Source organism: Phodopus roborovskii, unplaced genomic scaffold, assembly GCF_943737965.1.
Source record: "Phodopus roborovskii unplaced genomic scaffold, PHOROB, whole genome shotgun sequence".
Classification (NCBI taxonomy): domain Eukaryota; kingdom Metazoa; phylum Chordata; class Mammalia; order Rodentia; family Cricetidae; genus Phodopus; species Phodopus roborovskii.
Window position 1 is genome coordinate 4,541,400 of NW_026126575.1, and position 16,364 is coordinate 4,557,763.

Sequence of the window (16,364 nt, forward strand, 5' to 3'; positions counted from 1 at the left end):
GGTAGAAGCAGATGGATCTCTATGAGTTTGAGGCCAGCCTGGTTCATATGATGAGTTTCAGGCCTCTCAGGACTACACAGTAGCCAAGGTTTCTCAAGCAGATCTTGAAACTTTGCCCAAATTTCCCAGTTCTGAACCAGAGTCCAGCCCCAGGTGAATGGTAGGTGTGATGTGGCAGGATCTGGGATGGCAAAGAAGGCTTTCAGTCTAAATGGAATATCCTTAAATATGGGTGCTCCGAGAGTTTAGAGCCAGAAAGAGGAATACCAGGAGGATGTGTCGGTCCTGGGATACAAAAGGGAGCCACCCACCCAGGATTGGACAGAAAGGGGTGGTGAAACTTGGATTCCAGGAGAAGTTCAGGGAGAGCTCTGAAGGCAACTGCAGGCTGCTGCTAGTTCTGGAGCTGGGGCTGACCTGGCTGCCAGGCAGAGTTTGCTACAAGTGAACTGGGGGCATTCCTCTGATGAGTTTCCAGTAGGTGGTGTGGCAGTATCTTGTGATGCCACCTAAGCGGCAGGTCATGAGAAGGCAGTGCTGTTCCCTGGGTGGTTATCACAAGAGCTTACTTACCTAGGCTAGCAGTGGAGAGGCAATTGCTGGGGTTGCCCTGGGAGATGCCCTATGCACAGAGGGAGACACAGCTGATTTGTGTCAACCTCCTGATACTCCCCACATGGATTTTTAACGCTGAGTTTTTCTTTTAGCCAAGCAGTAGCTGGTGTTAGGCACCATCTTGTAGCCCTGGAAGCCGCTGCTACCGCCACCCGCTGCACCAACGTCCGTCAGCCTGACAGAGTTAGATATGAATCCCGTGCACCCAGGTTTGCAATAGGAGTTTATTCTCTGCCTCTGGAACCTATTACATCCACAGGGTGGGGGTGTTAGGCGTGTCCCCACTCCCCCTCACCACCTCTCTCCAGTTCCCTCTCTGGAGCACATTTCCTGCGGCCATCCATGTTGGGCCACCCATGGAAGGGTGCTGTGGAGCCAGGGCTTTGTGTTTCTTCTCCTGCAGAGTGGGATTGTGTATGGATGCGCCAGGGTTTCTGAGGCCCTGTCATGCAGCTGCCAAGGGAATTCACTGGTACTCGACAAACTTTTGGGAAAACACCACAGCAAGTTCACCCCAGAGTCATTTGGGGTGGTACAGGGGGAATGTGCTGTATGATAGAAATTGAAGCTAAGATTCGGGGCTCTCCAAAATAACAGTAACAGGAGTTTCCATCTTGGGGGAAATTGTACTCCGGGGCTGAGAACAGGTTGCGGGTCACTCGCTCCTAGTGTCTGTTGCTGCGCTTTGCCCTGTTTCTCCGCAGGCATCCCTGTACCAACAGGGTCCTCAACATTCTCTGATGTGTTACTGTGCCTGAAGTCAAGAAGCAGCTGGGACTCTTGGTGGGAGGGTGACAGACAGCTGAGCACAGGCTGGTGATGTGGCGGGGCCCTGAGGCCATTGCCCTGGAGGCTGGCTGCCACTACCTGGCGAGGGTTCTGTTCATTGCTCTTGGATGGTCTCCTGTCTCTGGTCAGGGACACTTGAGCCAAGATATGGGGTGTGAGAAAGCCTCCTACGGAGGTCTTCAGCTTCTGAAAGTGGGGTGGGGAAGCAGGCACAGCTTCCCCTTTGCTCAGAACCAAGGGTGGCTCTGGGTAGGTAACTGCTCCTGCCATGCTTTTAGGTCATAGTCCAGTTGGGCTTTGGTGCCAGGAAGGAAGGCTGTCCTTCCTGTGTGGGGAAAAAATGAAGCATTGAAAGAGGAACCCTGGGGGGAGAGGGTATTTATAAATATCACACACTGGCCAGATATCACACCCACTGCACAGATGGTAAGGCTGAGGCTGAAGGGCAGTGACTTGCCTAAGGCCACCTAGCAGAGTATACTGCCTGCTCTCCATGAAGTCATGACTTCGGACAGCACAGTTGACAACTTTTGGGGCCTGGCAGTGTGGAGGGGTCACAAGGTGTCCTAACACTTGGGGCTTCTTTTGCATTTCTACAGAGTGAGAGAAGGGTTCTACTTCCCTTTCAAAGAGGACACAGGGTGCAGCCTTGGGTTTCTGTGGGTGGAAAGTGGGGAGGTTTGTAGAAGAGGCAGAGGCCTCCAGAAATAATCCTGGGCTCTGCATGCCTGCCTCAGGACCCTGGGCCCCCTTCTCCCACCACCACAAGAGGCCTAAGGCCCTGCTGCTGGGTGAATGACAGCCCTGTGGCTGGGAGAGTCAGTGCCAGGAGCTGATGCCTGCTGACTCACCTCCCCTGGCTCCTCAGCTGAGGGGGAGGAGAAAGTGGGGAGGAGCAGAGCTGTCCCTTCAGAGCCAAGAGCATGTCCACCTAGGAGCTAAAGAAGACAGGTGGCTGGCCAGGTCAGGAGCCAGGTGTCCTGAAGCTTTTTGTGTACAAAGTCTCCAGGGGCACACTCCTGGGCTCTGCTTCTAAGACAGGCTCAGAGCACCCTGGAGACACCATGGTGTGGTCAGGGCTCCCTACTTCCTCCTCCTCTCTTTCCCTTCTCCCTCCTTCCCCCTCTTCTCTTCCCTCTCTCATCTGCCTCTCCCCTCCTTTTTACCCCCCCTCTCCTCCCCCTTCTCCCCCTGCCTAGCTTTGTTACCACAAGCTGGAGGTCTGCTGAATGGCATTTGGTAACTAGGTTACCAAGCTAGCCTCCAACCTAGGCTTTGGGTGTTCAGCTCAGAGGGGAGGGGTCTTCCTGTACCCTTTCTTTGAGGTCCCTTCCTGCCTTGGAAGCCCTCCTGTCTTTCCTCTGAACTTCCCGTAACTTTTTGTGTTTTTAATAAAATGTGCTTTCCCACTAACCCTGATTTTAGGGAACAATAGGGTGACCCTGTAACCAGACCAAACAAGTAGATGACAGGCAGGTGACAGATGGGGCTTTGTTTTCACACAGCCACCTCCTGCCACCAGGGAGAACTGCCACTCTGAGCCAGGCTTGGAGTCATGTTTTGTTGAAGGGGAAGCCCGTGCTTTGCAGAGTTTGGCTTCATCTCTAGAGTCTGGTGCTAGCCTTGTGTTTAGAGACATTGTTTTCCCCATTATCACCAGTAGTGGACCTTCAGCTACCAATGGAGGTCTGCTACCCATTGGTCCTTTTTGCACACAAAGGTGGCTGCTTTCCACCCATCCCATGAGTGGCTCTGCTCAGAAGGGCAGTAGGTAACTCCCAGGTGTGGGGATTAAATGACCAGAAAGTCACAGAATACTCTAAGCAAGGCCCTTCAGACTGTTTTCCTAAGCTGGAAGGAGGGCTGGCCACTCAGGGAAAGCTGGGGCTTATAAATGGAAGGGTTTTAGTAGTCAGTGGGACAGTGGGAAACTCATTATAAATCTAAGTTTAAACCTGGTTTGGAGGTCCTGTGCCCACAGGCATTGGCATCCCCTGGCCACTGTCTATTTGCCAGGTCTAATGTATCTGTCTTTTAAATTTTGTGTTTTCAAGGCAGGATCTCACTATGTAGCTCTGGCTGGACTGGAACTCACTATATAGACCAGGCTGGCCTCAAACTCTCAAACTCACAGGGATACACCCACCTCTGCCTTCTGAGTGCTGGGATTAAAGGTGTGTGCATCACACCTGGTTTATTATCTTTTTTTTTTTTTTTTAAAGGATGTATCTTTGTTTTATGGGTGGTTTGCTTGAATGCATGTCTGCACCACATACATGCAGTGCCTGTAAAGGACCGAGAACAGCGTCATGTTGAGCCACTATGTGTGTGCTGGGAACAGAACCCAGGTCCTCTGGAAGAGCAGCTGGTGCTCTTAACCATGAAGTCACCCTTCCAGGTCCTAGTATAGCTGTCTTTGTGTATACTTTTCCCTCCTCTCAGAACTCTGTTCCACCAGATCTTCTAGACAGAACTTGGCTTGATGGCAGTATGAAGGTCTGGATATAAATTCCAGCTGTGCATGTGGCTGCAAACAAAACCCACCTCACCCTATCTGCTTGCCCCTGTAAGCCGGTAAGAGGCATTATTCAGTTTGGTAGGTCCCATCTTGAGGTCCTCTGGTCCTCTGGGTGAGGATGTGGAGCAAGAGCATTCCTGCTCTGAGCTTCAGCATCCATCCTGTGCTCCAGAGGGTGGGGTTGCAGCCAGATCAGAAGTAGGATGCTGAGTCCCAGGTAGACAGGGTAAGCTAATGCTCCAGCAATCTCACTTTCACTCTGAGGGTACTGCTGCTCATTGTTCTGTGCTCTGTTCCTTTCCAGTGAAACCACTAGCTTCCTGGTTGACCTCATGGGGACAGGCCATTGGGGCTCAAGGCCTACCTTGCCAGTATACCCTTACAAGCCTCGACTTGCCCTTCATTGTGGCTGTGTTGACTGAGCTGGGCCAGTGGTCAGACCAAAGTGGACCTGGCTGGGCCACGCCCCTTTTTCTTTGTGTTTGGAGCATAGGTGTTAGAGAAGTTGGAAGACATACTAGTGCAGTTCAGCTCTCTTGAGACACTATGGAGGATATGGTCCCAGGGGATCCCAGTCCCAGAGGCACTTCTGGTGGCAGGAGCCTAGAGCTGTCCATCCTCCCTGGTCCCTGCTCTTCTGTTCTGCTTTTGCCTGCCAGACTCCAGGAGATGGTTCAGTTGTCACACTTGACTTAGCCTGTTTGCAAAAATAGATTACCAAAGGATGATGAAGGCCATGTGATCCAATTAAATGATTAAATTGCTTAAAGGCATGCTTTTTCTTTTTTTAAAGGCTTTTAAGAAGTAATTTCTCCTTTAAAAATTGCTTGAGCCAGTTTCATGTAGCCCAGGCTAACCTCAAACTTATTATGTAGCTGAGAATGATCTTGAACTCCTGATCCTGGTGCCTCCTCCCAAAAGCTGAGGTTACTGGTCAGTATCACCACCCTGGCTCTTGTGTTTTCTTTACAGAAACATCTACCCTGCTTAGAAGGCAGAGAATAAATATTGTTAACCCAGCTCACTTAATCCAGTGATGCTCTTTACATACCTTTTAGGGCCAAGAATGGAACCTGAGCACAACAGCAGACCCTTTGCAGACAATTCTAGTAGATCCCAGCCTTCCTACTCAGACATTACTGATGGATCCCAGACCTCCTACTCAGACATTACTGATGGATCCCAACTCTCCTACTCAGACATTACGGATGGATCCCAGCCCTCCTGCTCCTTGCACCTGGGCATTTGCTGTTAGTCTGTGGAGACTTTGCTCCAGTGAACCCCTTTTGAATTCTGTGAGATGTCCTTGCTGACTAGAGGCAGGCCTCTGTGCACAGGGCCCCCCATCACAGTCCCATGACCCCTGGTTCAGTCTGTCATATCATGTGGCCGGTTACTTCCCTGTTTGCTCTTTAGCTTGGTTCCCTAATTTGTCATCGGGCTCAGTGGCTTGCAGCTGGTTTTAACTTTAAAACTACATTTTTTGAGTGTGAGTGGGCTTGTGTGTGCACTGATCACACTGCTTGTAAGCAGGCCAGTGGACAACCTGCAGGAGTCAGTTTGCTCCTTCCATCCTGTAGATGCCACATCTAGGGATTGTGGCAAGGCACTTTCACTCACTGAGCCATCTCACCAGCCTGTAGCTGGCTGCTTAAAGGCCCCAAGACTATTTTATTGTGAAGTTGTAGAGATGGCATTCCTGACTGTCACAGATGGTTGAGAACATGGGCTTTGGAGGTTTGGACAGACCTAGGAGCCTATTCACACTTCAGAATGCATTGTGTGGCCATGGTCAAATGACCTTCACCTCTCTGGGCAGTATCATCAGCAAAAGGAAGACAATGAAGGCACCTTTGGAGGGAGTTAATTAAAAGACTGCCTATGGGAACTTAGCATAGTGCTAAAGAAAGCATGTGGGTACTGTTAAATGCAGCTCTTTCTTTTCCTTTAAAATTATTCATGATTATAATTTTTTAAATGAGGATGGGTGTTTTGCCAGCATGTCTGTGTGTCTACTTACATGTCTGCCTAATGCAAACAGGCCAGAGATGGCAAGTATGTGTACTACATGTGTACCTGGTTTCAACAGAGGCCAGAGGATGGCATGAGATTCCCTGGATCTGAAGTTACACATGGCTGTAAGCCGCAATGTGGGTGCTGGGAAGTGAACTTGGGTCTTCTGGAAGAGCAGTCAGTGCTCTTAACCATTGAACCATCTCTCTGGCCTCTGTATTTGTTTATTTTTATTTTGAGACAGGATCATGCTTTGTAATTCAGTTTACTCACTATGTTCCCCAAGCTAGTCTCAAATTGTTGGAAATCATACTACTTCAATCTTCCAAATGGTGGGGTTACAGGCTTGTGTCACCATGCGTGGCACATGCATATACATGTATATATGTATATGTATGTATATAGTTATGTGTGTATACATACATGTGTATATATATATGTATGTATATTTGTTTTTTTTTTTTTTTTTTTGGTTTTTCGAGGCAGGGTTTTTCTGTATTGTTTTGGAGCCTGTCCTGGAACTAGCTCTGTAGACAAGGCTGGCCTCAAACTCACAGAGATCCACCTGCCTCTGTCTCCCAAGTGCTGGGATTAAAGGCATGTACCACCATGCTCAGCTGCAACAAGTACTTTTAACTACTGAGCCATGTCTTCAGCCCCACCAGATTTTTAGATACATATTGGTTATGGGATGGCTGTATCAAACCAATTGTCTTACATACTTACGGTATGGAGAGAACACTGAACCACTGTAATTCTCTTGACAGGTTTTGAATATTTATTTTGTTATCATTCACCATTGTGTGGTGGGAGCTCTCAAGTGTATTACAATGAGGGAACTGAGGCACTGAGGGTTGTCACTTGCCCTGAGTCACAAAGCATTGTTCTGGCCTCCTCGTGGAGCTCATGCCTACTGGCTCTTCAGTGAACAGGGAAAGGGCAGGAGGGAGCCTCTTCTCTGGAGAGGGCAGTACAAAGGAGTCTAGCCACAAACTGTCCTCTACAGGGCCTTCAGGCTAAGGCATCTCCTGTGCAGTGGGTATGTGACCCATCTCCTGCCCCAGTTTTTAGAGCTGCTTACGCTGAATACAGAACAGCTCCTTCCTCCTGCAGAGGCTCCCTGAGAGACATCCAGTCTCTTACCAAGCTCTCTGTGAGGACGTGCTGTGTGCTAGGCACTGGGGTGGGCTGGGGACAAGCACAAGAGGAAGCAGACACGTGCCTGCCTCCTTGATAAGAGATCCTGAATGGTGAAGGCAGCAACAGTAAGAGTTTAATTCTTTCTAGTAGGGGCTGTTTATTCGAGCTAAGGTTCTGAAGGTGGAGAACTGGGACTTGGTGCCTCCTTGTCTTGGAGTTCAGAGGCAAATGTTGGGGAGGCAGGGGCAGCTTAAATCAACTTCAAGTCCTGCCTGGCTGGTGCATGGATGTCTGAAGGCCAAGGAGAATAGGCAGGCTTTGGGAGGCAGGCAGACAAGCAGGAGCCATGTCTCTGAGTCTCCAGGCTGCAGGCTCTGCGCTGGGCAGGCTGCTTCTCTGACCCAGCAGCTTTCTCTTTGCACAGTAGACTCTTCTAATCTGTCCTCTGCTGTAAGTGTAAAGCAACATGGGGATGCTGGCTCCATCTGTCCTGGCCCCTGTGTGGCCTGAGGCAGGCTACCACTTCTCTGCTTCTCTTGTGTGAGAACATGTTAGAAGTCTCTGGGCTGTGAAGCAGTTCCATGGTAGAGCATTTGTGTGGTATGTGCAAGTTCTTGGAGCCAAACCCCAGAACTATATTAGCCTTGTGTGACGGTGCTGGCCTGTAATCCCAGCACAGCAGAAGGGGAAAGTAGAGGCAGGAGGATCAGAAGTTCAAGGTCATCCTTCTACTTGAGTTCAAAGCCAGTCTGGGATATATGAGACCCTGTCTTTCCTCTTGCATACTTCCACACTTCCCTTCCTGCCCCCTTCCCTGAAGAACAAGATAGTTTAGCCTAGGTACTTAAAAAAAAAAAAAAAACTTTTGTTTTTTGTTTGTTTGTTTGTTTGTTTGTTTGCTTTAAGCTGGCTAGAGGGTACAAAAGTGTATCTTGTAAACCACAATGACACTGACACCAGAGTTGACTTGGCTGTGTATATGGCAAAACTTGCCTGGTGATCTTCAAGCAAGCTAGCATTCAAACACAGCTGGATCTAGCTGCTGCCCCCCAGAAAAGGGACAGTGATTTCAGTTGGGTGGGGAGGGACACTTCATCCCAGAGCCTGTAACTCCTTGCATTGTACCACTGTAACTGTGGTAACCATGAAGGCAGCTCCTAGGATGAGAATCAAGCATCTTCACCTCTGAACAACCTGAGCCAAGAGAAACCGCTCCTTTCTTGGAGAAACAGGCTGCCGGCAGGTGGTGTGAAGGGACTCACTGTGCTATACTGTAGCCGATTGACTACCATAAGGGTGGATTGGCCTAACTGGGAGTTTCTGTGATACTGCCTCGTTCCAGTGGCCTCAGAGTTGTTTTGGTCTTGTTCATTGCCTACCCTGGGGTTGGTAAAAATGACACCAGCTATTGTTTTAGGGAGTGTTTGCTACGTACCATGTGCTGTTCTGGACTATTCTGTATACTCCCTCATTTCTCTCTCTCTACCCCATGACAGGCACTACTGCTCTACAGATGAGAACATTGAAGATCAGAGAGGCTGAGTACCTTACCTAAGGTCCTTCAGTCCCTTTACGTGGTCCTCAGCCCCTCAGTCAGGGCTCACATTACCAAGCTGCTACCACAGGGCCTTGAACAGCTGGCATAGGGAGTGGGAGAAGCTACAGCATTCCTGTAGGGCTGTCCCACATGGGTGGAAGATAAGGGTTTGTAAGGGTCTTGCTTGGGGCTTGGGATCTGGAGGGCCAGGGATTGGAGCAGGCCTTGTGTTTTTCTCTAACAATGAACTGAAAGGTTCATTATGAATGTGATTTTTTTTTTTAAAGCTGCCATCAGCTGCTGCATGAGAATAGGTTGGGGGCAGCAGAGCAGCAAGGAGACCTATAGGGAGGCTGCTGTAGATGCCTGAGCTAGGGGCTGCTGGCTGAGAGAAGGTTGCCATGGTGACAGGGAATGTGGGGGTGGATGCCAAGAATGTACAGAGTGGATCTGCAGGTCTTGCTGGAACAGTATATTGCAGGGCCGCTGGTCAGGCACATGCAAGGGGCTTGGAATGAGAATCCAAGAGGGAAGAGAACAGGGTGCCTGTGACTGGACCCAGGAAAGTCTGAGGCTAGGGGATGCCCTCCCTAGATGGTAGCCCTGTGATTTGCAGCCAACATGAAGGTTGGAGGTGATGCTGAGGCAGGTCCACTGGGCCCTGGGTTTTCCAAAGGCAAATGGAGAACCATTTAGTTCTTGGATTACACTCATAGGAAGGTGATGGTGAAGGAGGGCACACTCCTGGGTGCACCTGACTGACTGCAGTCACAGGACAGGCACTGCGCTGCCTCACTCAGACCTCCAACCATCATGGTTCAGCCTTGGGTAACATGATGATAGATAGAATCCTAAGAGTATTCAAAGATAGATTCCTTATGTAGTAAAGCAGAGTCTAGAGACAGGGGTCTTTGGGAACCCCAGTTATTTATCCATTCCCATATTTCTAGAGGGTTGTTAGTGGGTCTGGGAGTCCAGAATGTAACCAGGGCTGTCAGGGAAGCAGGCCATAGGGCATTAGAATCTGGCTCCTTATTAGGGCCAGCCAGCCTTGGCCAGTAGCTGCCTATGAGGCGAGAAGACCCTTGTCCCCTTTCCATCCCTCCTGATGTTGGATGCTGGCCCTTCTCCTCCTCTTAAGTTTAAAGCTAGGCTGACCTTGTGAAGTCTTCCTAGCCCCAAGGATTGAGACGTGTCCAAAGGGTGGATCAGCCCTTCTCAATTGGAGATTCCAGGTCATTCTTGAGCAGACCCTTCCCTTGGAGGGAGTGGAGTCCCACATCCTCCAATTATGCGCCCACCGCAGGCCACAATGAGCTGGTCAGATAACCATCGGGGGCTGCTGACCTGCTGCAGGAACAATGCTGGCTGCTTGAGCTGTTTTCACAGTGGCCACAGGCCTGCTGAGCCTTGTGGGGCCCCGGGGGAGCCACAGAGAAAGGCCATGCGGATGCTCCCCCAGACAGAGGAAGAACTCCGGGGCTGCCCAGTGGCTCCAGGAAGCCTTTTTTGGTCTGCTCACTGCCAGATAGCAAAACAATTGGGGTCCTCCACCCCAAGCCAGCCAGTGAGAGGAAGGAGGTGTGGGGGAAGTGGGGGTATTGAGCTTCTGGGCCTCTGCTCCTTGCAGAGCCCCCTCGGGACCTGGCATGTCACTTCTGTATACCTCAGTGTCTCTGGCAGCCACTCTGGACCTCAGTGCAAGGTCTTCCCTTGTCCCCTTTAACACTGAGGTTCTGTCAGTATAGCAGCATTTTCCTAATGCCCTACTGTGTGCCAGCTTCAGAGCTCAAAACAGGACAAATCCTTCTCTCCACAAACCAAAAGATCACCAGCTGGGAAGTGTGTGCAGTTGGAGCTCAGGTAGGGGTTGGCTGTGGGAAGTCAGACTACAGCCAAGCAGGTGAAGGTGCTCTCCCAGCGGCGTGAGCAGGGAATAGCACACTCTGTATCTACTTCAGCGAGTGCTTTCTTTCTTCCTTCCTTTCTTTCTTTCTTTTTTTCTTCCTTCCTTCCTTCCTTCCTTCCTTCCTTCCTTCCTTCCTTCCTTCCTTCCTTCCTTCCACCCATCTTTCCTTCCTTCCTTTCTTTTCTTTTCTTTCTTTGTCTTTCTTCTTTTTCCTCTGAGACAGGGTTTCTCTGTAGCTTTGGAGCCTGTTAGTTTTGTAGACCAGGCTGGCCTCGAACTTCAAATATCTGCCTGCCTCTGCCTCCTGAGTGCTGAGGTTAAAGGCCACCACCACCCCATCTTAGCCTTGGGTTCCCCCCCAGCTCGTCCGTATCCTGTGGCTCTCTGCCATGCTGTATGTGAACCATTGCACATGGGACCCTGGATTGGCAGGGTGTCTAGATGTACCTGATTACTTGCTTATCAAAGGACTTGCTATGTGTCCTTTGGTGACATGGATGGTGACCACCACAGGATGTGACGGTGCCTCTCAGTTAAGCTCCTCGTGTTTCTGACATGAGGAGATGCTAGGAGAAGGCAATGAACATTAGCTGGTACAACCCCCTACCGAGGGTTTAGTCCAAGCAGGGAGGTGACTCTGAACTGTGCCAGGCGAAGGAAGCCTCCTTAGGCCAAGCCCAGCTGGGAAACAGAGAGCAAGACTCCTGCTTGCTAGGGTTTAACCTGGAGTAGGCAGGACTGAAGAATGGATAGTAAGTAACAAGCCCTAGTTCACCATCTGGGGATGGGCCAGGCTTTCCTTGCTTATTTTCCACACCTGCCCTGGCATCATATCCTCAGCTGCCACAAGCATCCTTGTGTAAGTCTGCATAAGAAAGCCTTATTTTTTTTCTGCTATAAACATATTCTGTGACTGCCCATTTTCCACACCCTGATGGTAAAGCCTGTTTCCCTGCATAGTGTCCTGTGCAGCCAACACCATCTCCCTGCTTTGCTTCTTCACTGAGAGCAGGTACCTGCTATAGGCCAGGCCCCTCTCTGGGCTCTGCATGGAGGTGTAACTGAGATGTGAGTTGCTATTTTCTGTGCAGACCTCAGTTAGAAAAGTGCCTGTTGGAGTGGAGAGCTGCAGACAGACTTTCCTTTGGAAGCTGTGTGTCTGGAACTGCCCAGGCTACAGAGGCTGAATGAAATTTGATGTTTGGGGACAATCTTGGGCTACCAGTGCTTCCACTTTGGAGCCTGTTGCCAGGGAAATGGAGCCTGTTGCTTCTATGGGTTGCGAGTGTTTCAGACCTGAATTTTTGAGATCTTTGGGGTCTATATGGCTTCTATGATGGGGACTCGTGGGGAGCTAGGAGTTACTGGGTAGGCCTCGTCATCCACCTTGGCTTTCTGCCTCCCACAGAAAACGAGGGAATGGCCACCAAGGAGAAGCTGCAGTGTCTGAAAGACTTCCACAAAGACATCTTGAAGCCTTCTCCAGGGAAGAGCCCAGGTACACGGCCTGAGGATGAGGCCGAGGGGAAGCCCCCTCAGAGGGAGAAGTGGTCCAGCAAGATTGACTTTGTGCTGTCAGTGGCCGGAGGCTTCGTGGGTTTGGGCAACGTCTGGCGTTTCCCGTACCTCTGCTACAAAAATGGTGGAGGTGAGTCTGGGTCAAATGGAAGGCCAGGGTCAGTGTGTGAGAGGTCTTTTTCTGTTCTCTGGCCTTCTCTGGGCCTCGCCTACCCAGCCCCAGGGTCAGCATGCCTGAGGGCAGGGTGGCATTGTATTAGCCTCTGGCTAGGTTACCTTCTGGAGAACCCTCCCTCCATCTCTATGATCCTCTGGTTTGCTCTGTCTGACCCATGCCCTTACAGACATCCATGCCCTCCGTTCCTACATTCCACCACCTCTGGGCTTGCAGCTTTCTCTTTTAGCATCTTTGGTACTGATTTTGCTTTTTAACTTCACCCTATGTGTTCCCAAAAGCTAGTTCTGTCTCTTTCTGTAGAAGGCAAACCAGTATCATTTGCCATAATGCAAGGGGTGTGGGGGCAGAGGATATCCATGAAGGTATTCTAGCTATGGTAGTTGAGTTGATGGGGTTAGGTTTGGATTTTTGTGTGGGCTGTGTCTCCTTCTACTAAGGTCTCTGAGAGAGCTCTCGGGTGTCAAGGTTAGGCAGCACCAGCCTAGAGATGTTCCTGCTGGTGCAGAGGGGGACCAGAGAAGAATGTAGGTGGTAACCACTTGTCATGTGACTGTAGGTGGGCATACTGTCTGTTGCCATGGTAAAAGAGCAGCTTTTGGGGGAGCCTCCTCTTAGCACCTGGTTTCTTGACTTCATAGGTCTCAGGTGCTCCGGGAACTCTGATGTGTATCCTAGACACTCCCTAAAACAAAGCAGATAGCGAAGACCCAAGGTTCCCACAAAATCACATGGTTTATAGACCTGCTGAAGCCATTAGTGTACCCCTTCAGATAATTTGTTCCCTGTCTCCCCCTGGCACCTACCACCAGCTGGAGATTCCATCTCCTGCCCCCCCCCTTGCTTCTGGGCCCTCCTGGCCACTGACCCAGGCTGGCCTGTGGTAGATGGGTAAAGCTGTATGTTTCTAGGTCTAGCAGATCAAGCAGCCTCTATTGTTACGATGACAGGCATAGGCACCAGCCTGATGGCTTGAAGAACCTGGTAGATTTGCAGATTATTGGGTGGGACGGGTAGGCAGGCCTGGAGAATCTTCAGGGAAGTCTGTTTGGTCTCCACACTTATATCCCTCACTCCTGACCTTTGTTTGGGAGGTCTTGGGAGTGAGCAATTTAACAGCCATGCTGTGACAGTCACAGTTTCACCCTCTGCTCACTTGGCAGGTGCTTTCCTCATACCGTATTTTATTTTCCTGTTTGGGAGCGGCCTGCCTGTGTTCTTCCTGGAGGTCATCATAGGCCAGTACACCTCAGAAGGGGGCATCACCTGCTGGGAAAAGATCTGCCCCTTGTTCTCTGGTGAGTATGTAGCTGGCATCACCTTGGTCCATAGGTATTAAATCCATTAGGCTTTTTAGTGACACCTTCTGGGCGTATCACATCTCACATGTATCAGTGCCAGATGCAGGGCAGCAGCATGTTGTGACTAAGTGTCACGAAGAGGCAAGGAGAAGGGAAATACAGCCTGTTCCTGGCTACTCAGAAAGTCCCCTTGGGGATACCTCTGGGGGTGCTTGGAAAAGCGAGCTGGCAGCTCTCTCAAAATGCAGGAATCTGAGGGACTGGGTTCAGGCCTCACTTCATCCTTTTTTTGGGGTGGTTTTAGGGAAGTTATTTGAGCCTCAATTTCTTCATCTAGAAAACAGTACTCTCACCCTATAGAGTTACTGGGAAGACAGAATGGCAGTCATGTCTGAGTGTTTTGTGTATATGCCCAGCACTCTGTTGATGGTGGCTCCATTATGTGCTTGGTACTTAGTGTTTACTTGGAGTAATCACTATTGTGTTGGGGCAGGAGGAATAGGAATATTAGCCCACATAAATATTTACCTACTATTTTCTCCCATTAAGCTGCCACTCAGTAGTTAGGCCATCCATCTCCCTTTCTTCCAGCTATCCAGCCTCCCAACTAACCACCATATGTACACATATGACGAATTAGACTATATGTATATACAACAAGTAGATACTAATGTATGAATATAAACTCTGTTTAGCTCTCTTTCCATTTATCCATCTCTCCATGCTTCCATCCATCCATCCATCCATCTTATCACCAATCTATCTTTCCATCTATTTACCCATCCTTCCATATTTCTGTCTCCCTATCCATGTTTCCATCCATCCATCCATCCTTCCTCCCTTCTTTCCTTCCATCCACCCACCCACCCACCCATCCATCCATCCTTCCTTCCTTCCTTCCATCCTTCCATCTATCTATCCATCCATCCATCCATCCATCTAACCATCCTTCCATATTTCTATCCATCCACCCATGTTTTCCTCCATATTTTCATTTATCTCTATTCATCCATCTAGCCATCTCTCTATTCATCTATCCATCCTCCCATATTTTTATCTATCCATCCATGTTTCTATTCATGCATTTCTATTCATCTACCATCCATCTGTCCATCTACATTTCTATCCATCCATTTTTATGGAAAATCCATGTTTCTGGCCACCCATTCTACCATCCACCTGCATGGTCATTGTCTTGTCCCTATTTCTTTCATTCCTGTGATTCATTCAGCCACCATTTCTTTGACCACTCATTCACATGTCCTTTTATCCAGTTACTCCTTCATCCTGTGACTGTTTTCTGTTTATTGTTGAGGAGGCCCCTTTGGCCCACAGCCCAGGCACACCAGTGCCTCCCAGTTGAAATTGCCTCCTTTTTGACATGTGTCCATTTTGGTTTTCTTGCCCACAGGCATTGGCTACGCATCCATCGTCATCGTGTCCCTCCTGAATGTGTACTACATTGTCATCCTGGCCTGGGCCACATACTACCTATTCCATTCCTTCCAGAAGGAGCTTCCCTGGGCCCACTGCAACCACAGCTGGAACACACCACATTGCATGGAGGACACCCTGCGTAGGAATGAGAGTCTCTGGGTTTCCCTTAGCACCACCAACTTCACCTCGCCTGTCATCGAGTTCTGGGAGTAAGGCCACATCATGGGAAGAAGGAGGGGCATGGGCAGGTCTAGAAGGGACAGTATCTTCATCCTGAAATGGGAGAGACCCTGTCTCTGGAGGGCAGGAAGACACAGCTGGAGATAACTCCATGTCTTTGTCTCATACAAGATGGAATTGAACCCTGGCTTACCAATTATGGCTATACTTTTTTTTTTTTAGGCAAGTCACCCCACTGCACTTTAAGCCTTAGTTTAACTGCCAAATGAAGAAAATGTATCATTCTTACTCCATACAACTTCTGCGAAAGAATTTTCTCCAAATATAGGCGTACATGTGTTTGAAAATTTTCTTAATATATTTTAAAAAAATACATTAAGATAATGTTTTCTATTATCACAGAAAAATGCATTTAGGTGAGTTGATAGTAAAACTATGCATCAGTTAGTTAGCTCTTGCTGTATAACAAACATTCCCAAGCATGGTGGTTTTAACCACGTGTTGTCTGTTAAGCTCATGACTACTTGGTGCCAGTTTGGGTTACGCTCATCTTGGTAGGTCTGCTCTTGGGCTCCTTCATGTGTCTGTGAGTGGCTCTTTTGTGGCTGGCCTCACAATGGAGAGGCTTTTGTGATCTCATCGCTGTCTTTCCCCTTTGACTTGTCATAGGCAGCTCAAGAGCAACGGACAGGCAAGCATGTGAACAACATGTAGATATCGTCTTGTGTTAATAGCATTTGGGGAACTCTCATGTGTGTGCATGCATTCCAGGACACCCTAATATTTCATGGAAGCTGATTAGAAACCCTTGAGCATATCACTTTCCTTAGAAGCATGTACCCTTAACTTAGGGTGAACACAGAGGAAGGCCTGTCCCAGACTACTATGAGATGAGATTCCCTCTCATTGGGGGAATGTTGCCCTATTTCAAGGAAGCTAAACTAGGGCCTATCAGGAGGGAGCTGTGTTATGATTCCTACAAGGATGGGTCAGCTGTTCTTCCTTGGGTGGCCTGTGCCATGCTTGGGCCTTTATACTACATTCACTGGCAGGGCTCTGGGCTTTTGGGGACTTGGGGCCTAGCAAACAAAGGAAGGGGTATTAAAAGCATGTTCCTCACCCTTCAGAGAGTGAAGTTTTTAAACAAAGGAATGCTGGCATTTTACTCTTTTCCTTGAAGGGGCCCAAGGCCATAGCTCTGGCCTTTTTGTGCTGTTCTTGGCATGGCTTGG

At 49.3% G+C, this 16,364-nt stretch overlaps 1 protein-coding gene across 1 annotated transcript in view; it reads left to right on the top strand.

Moving 5' to 3' along the window:
- The first annotated feature begins 684 nt into the window (after positions 1 to 684).
- Positions 685 to 16,364, top strand: part of Slc6a6 (solute carrier family 6 member 6) — a 46,560-nt gene continuing 30,880 nt past the window's right edge. Inside the window, exons 1-4 of the mRNA XM_051203307.1 lie at positions 685 to 824; positions 11,930 to 12,169; positions 13,378 to 13,512; positions 14,927 to 15,161. Coding sequence (XP_051059264.1) covers positions 806 to 824; positions 11,930 to 12,169; positions 13,378 to 13,512; positions 14,927 to 15,161 — 629 coding nt within the window. The 5' untranslated portion in view covers positions 685 to 805. The remainder of the gene's footprint in view (positions 825 to 11,929; positions 12,170 to 13,377; positions 13,513 to 14,926; positions 15,162 to 16,364) is intronic.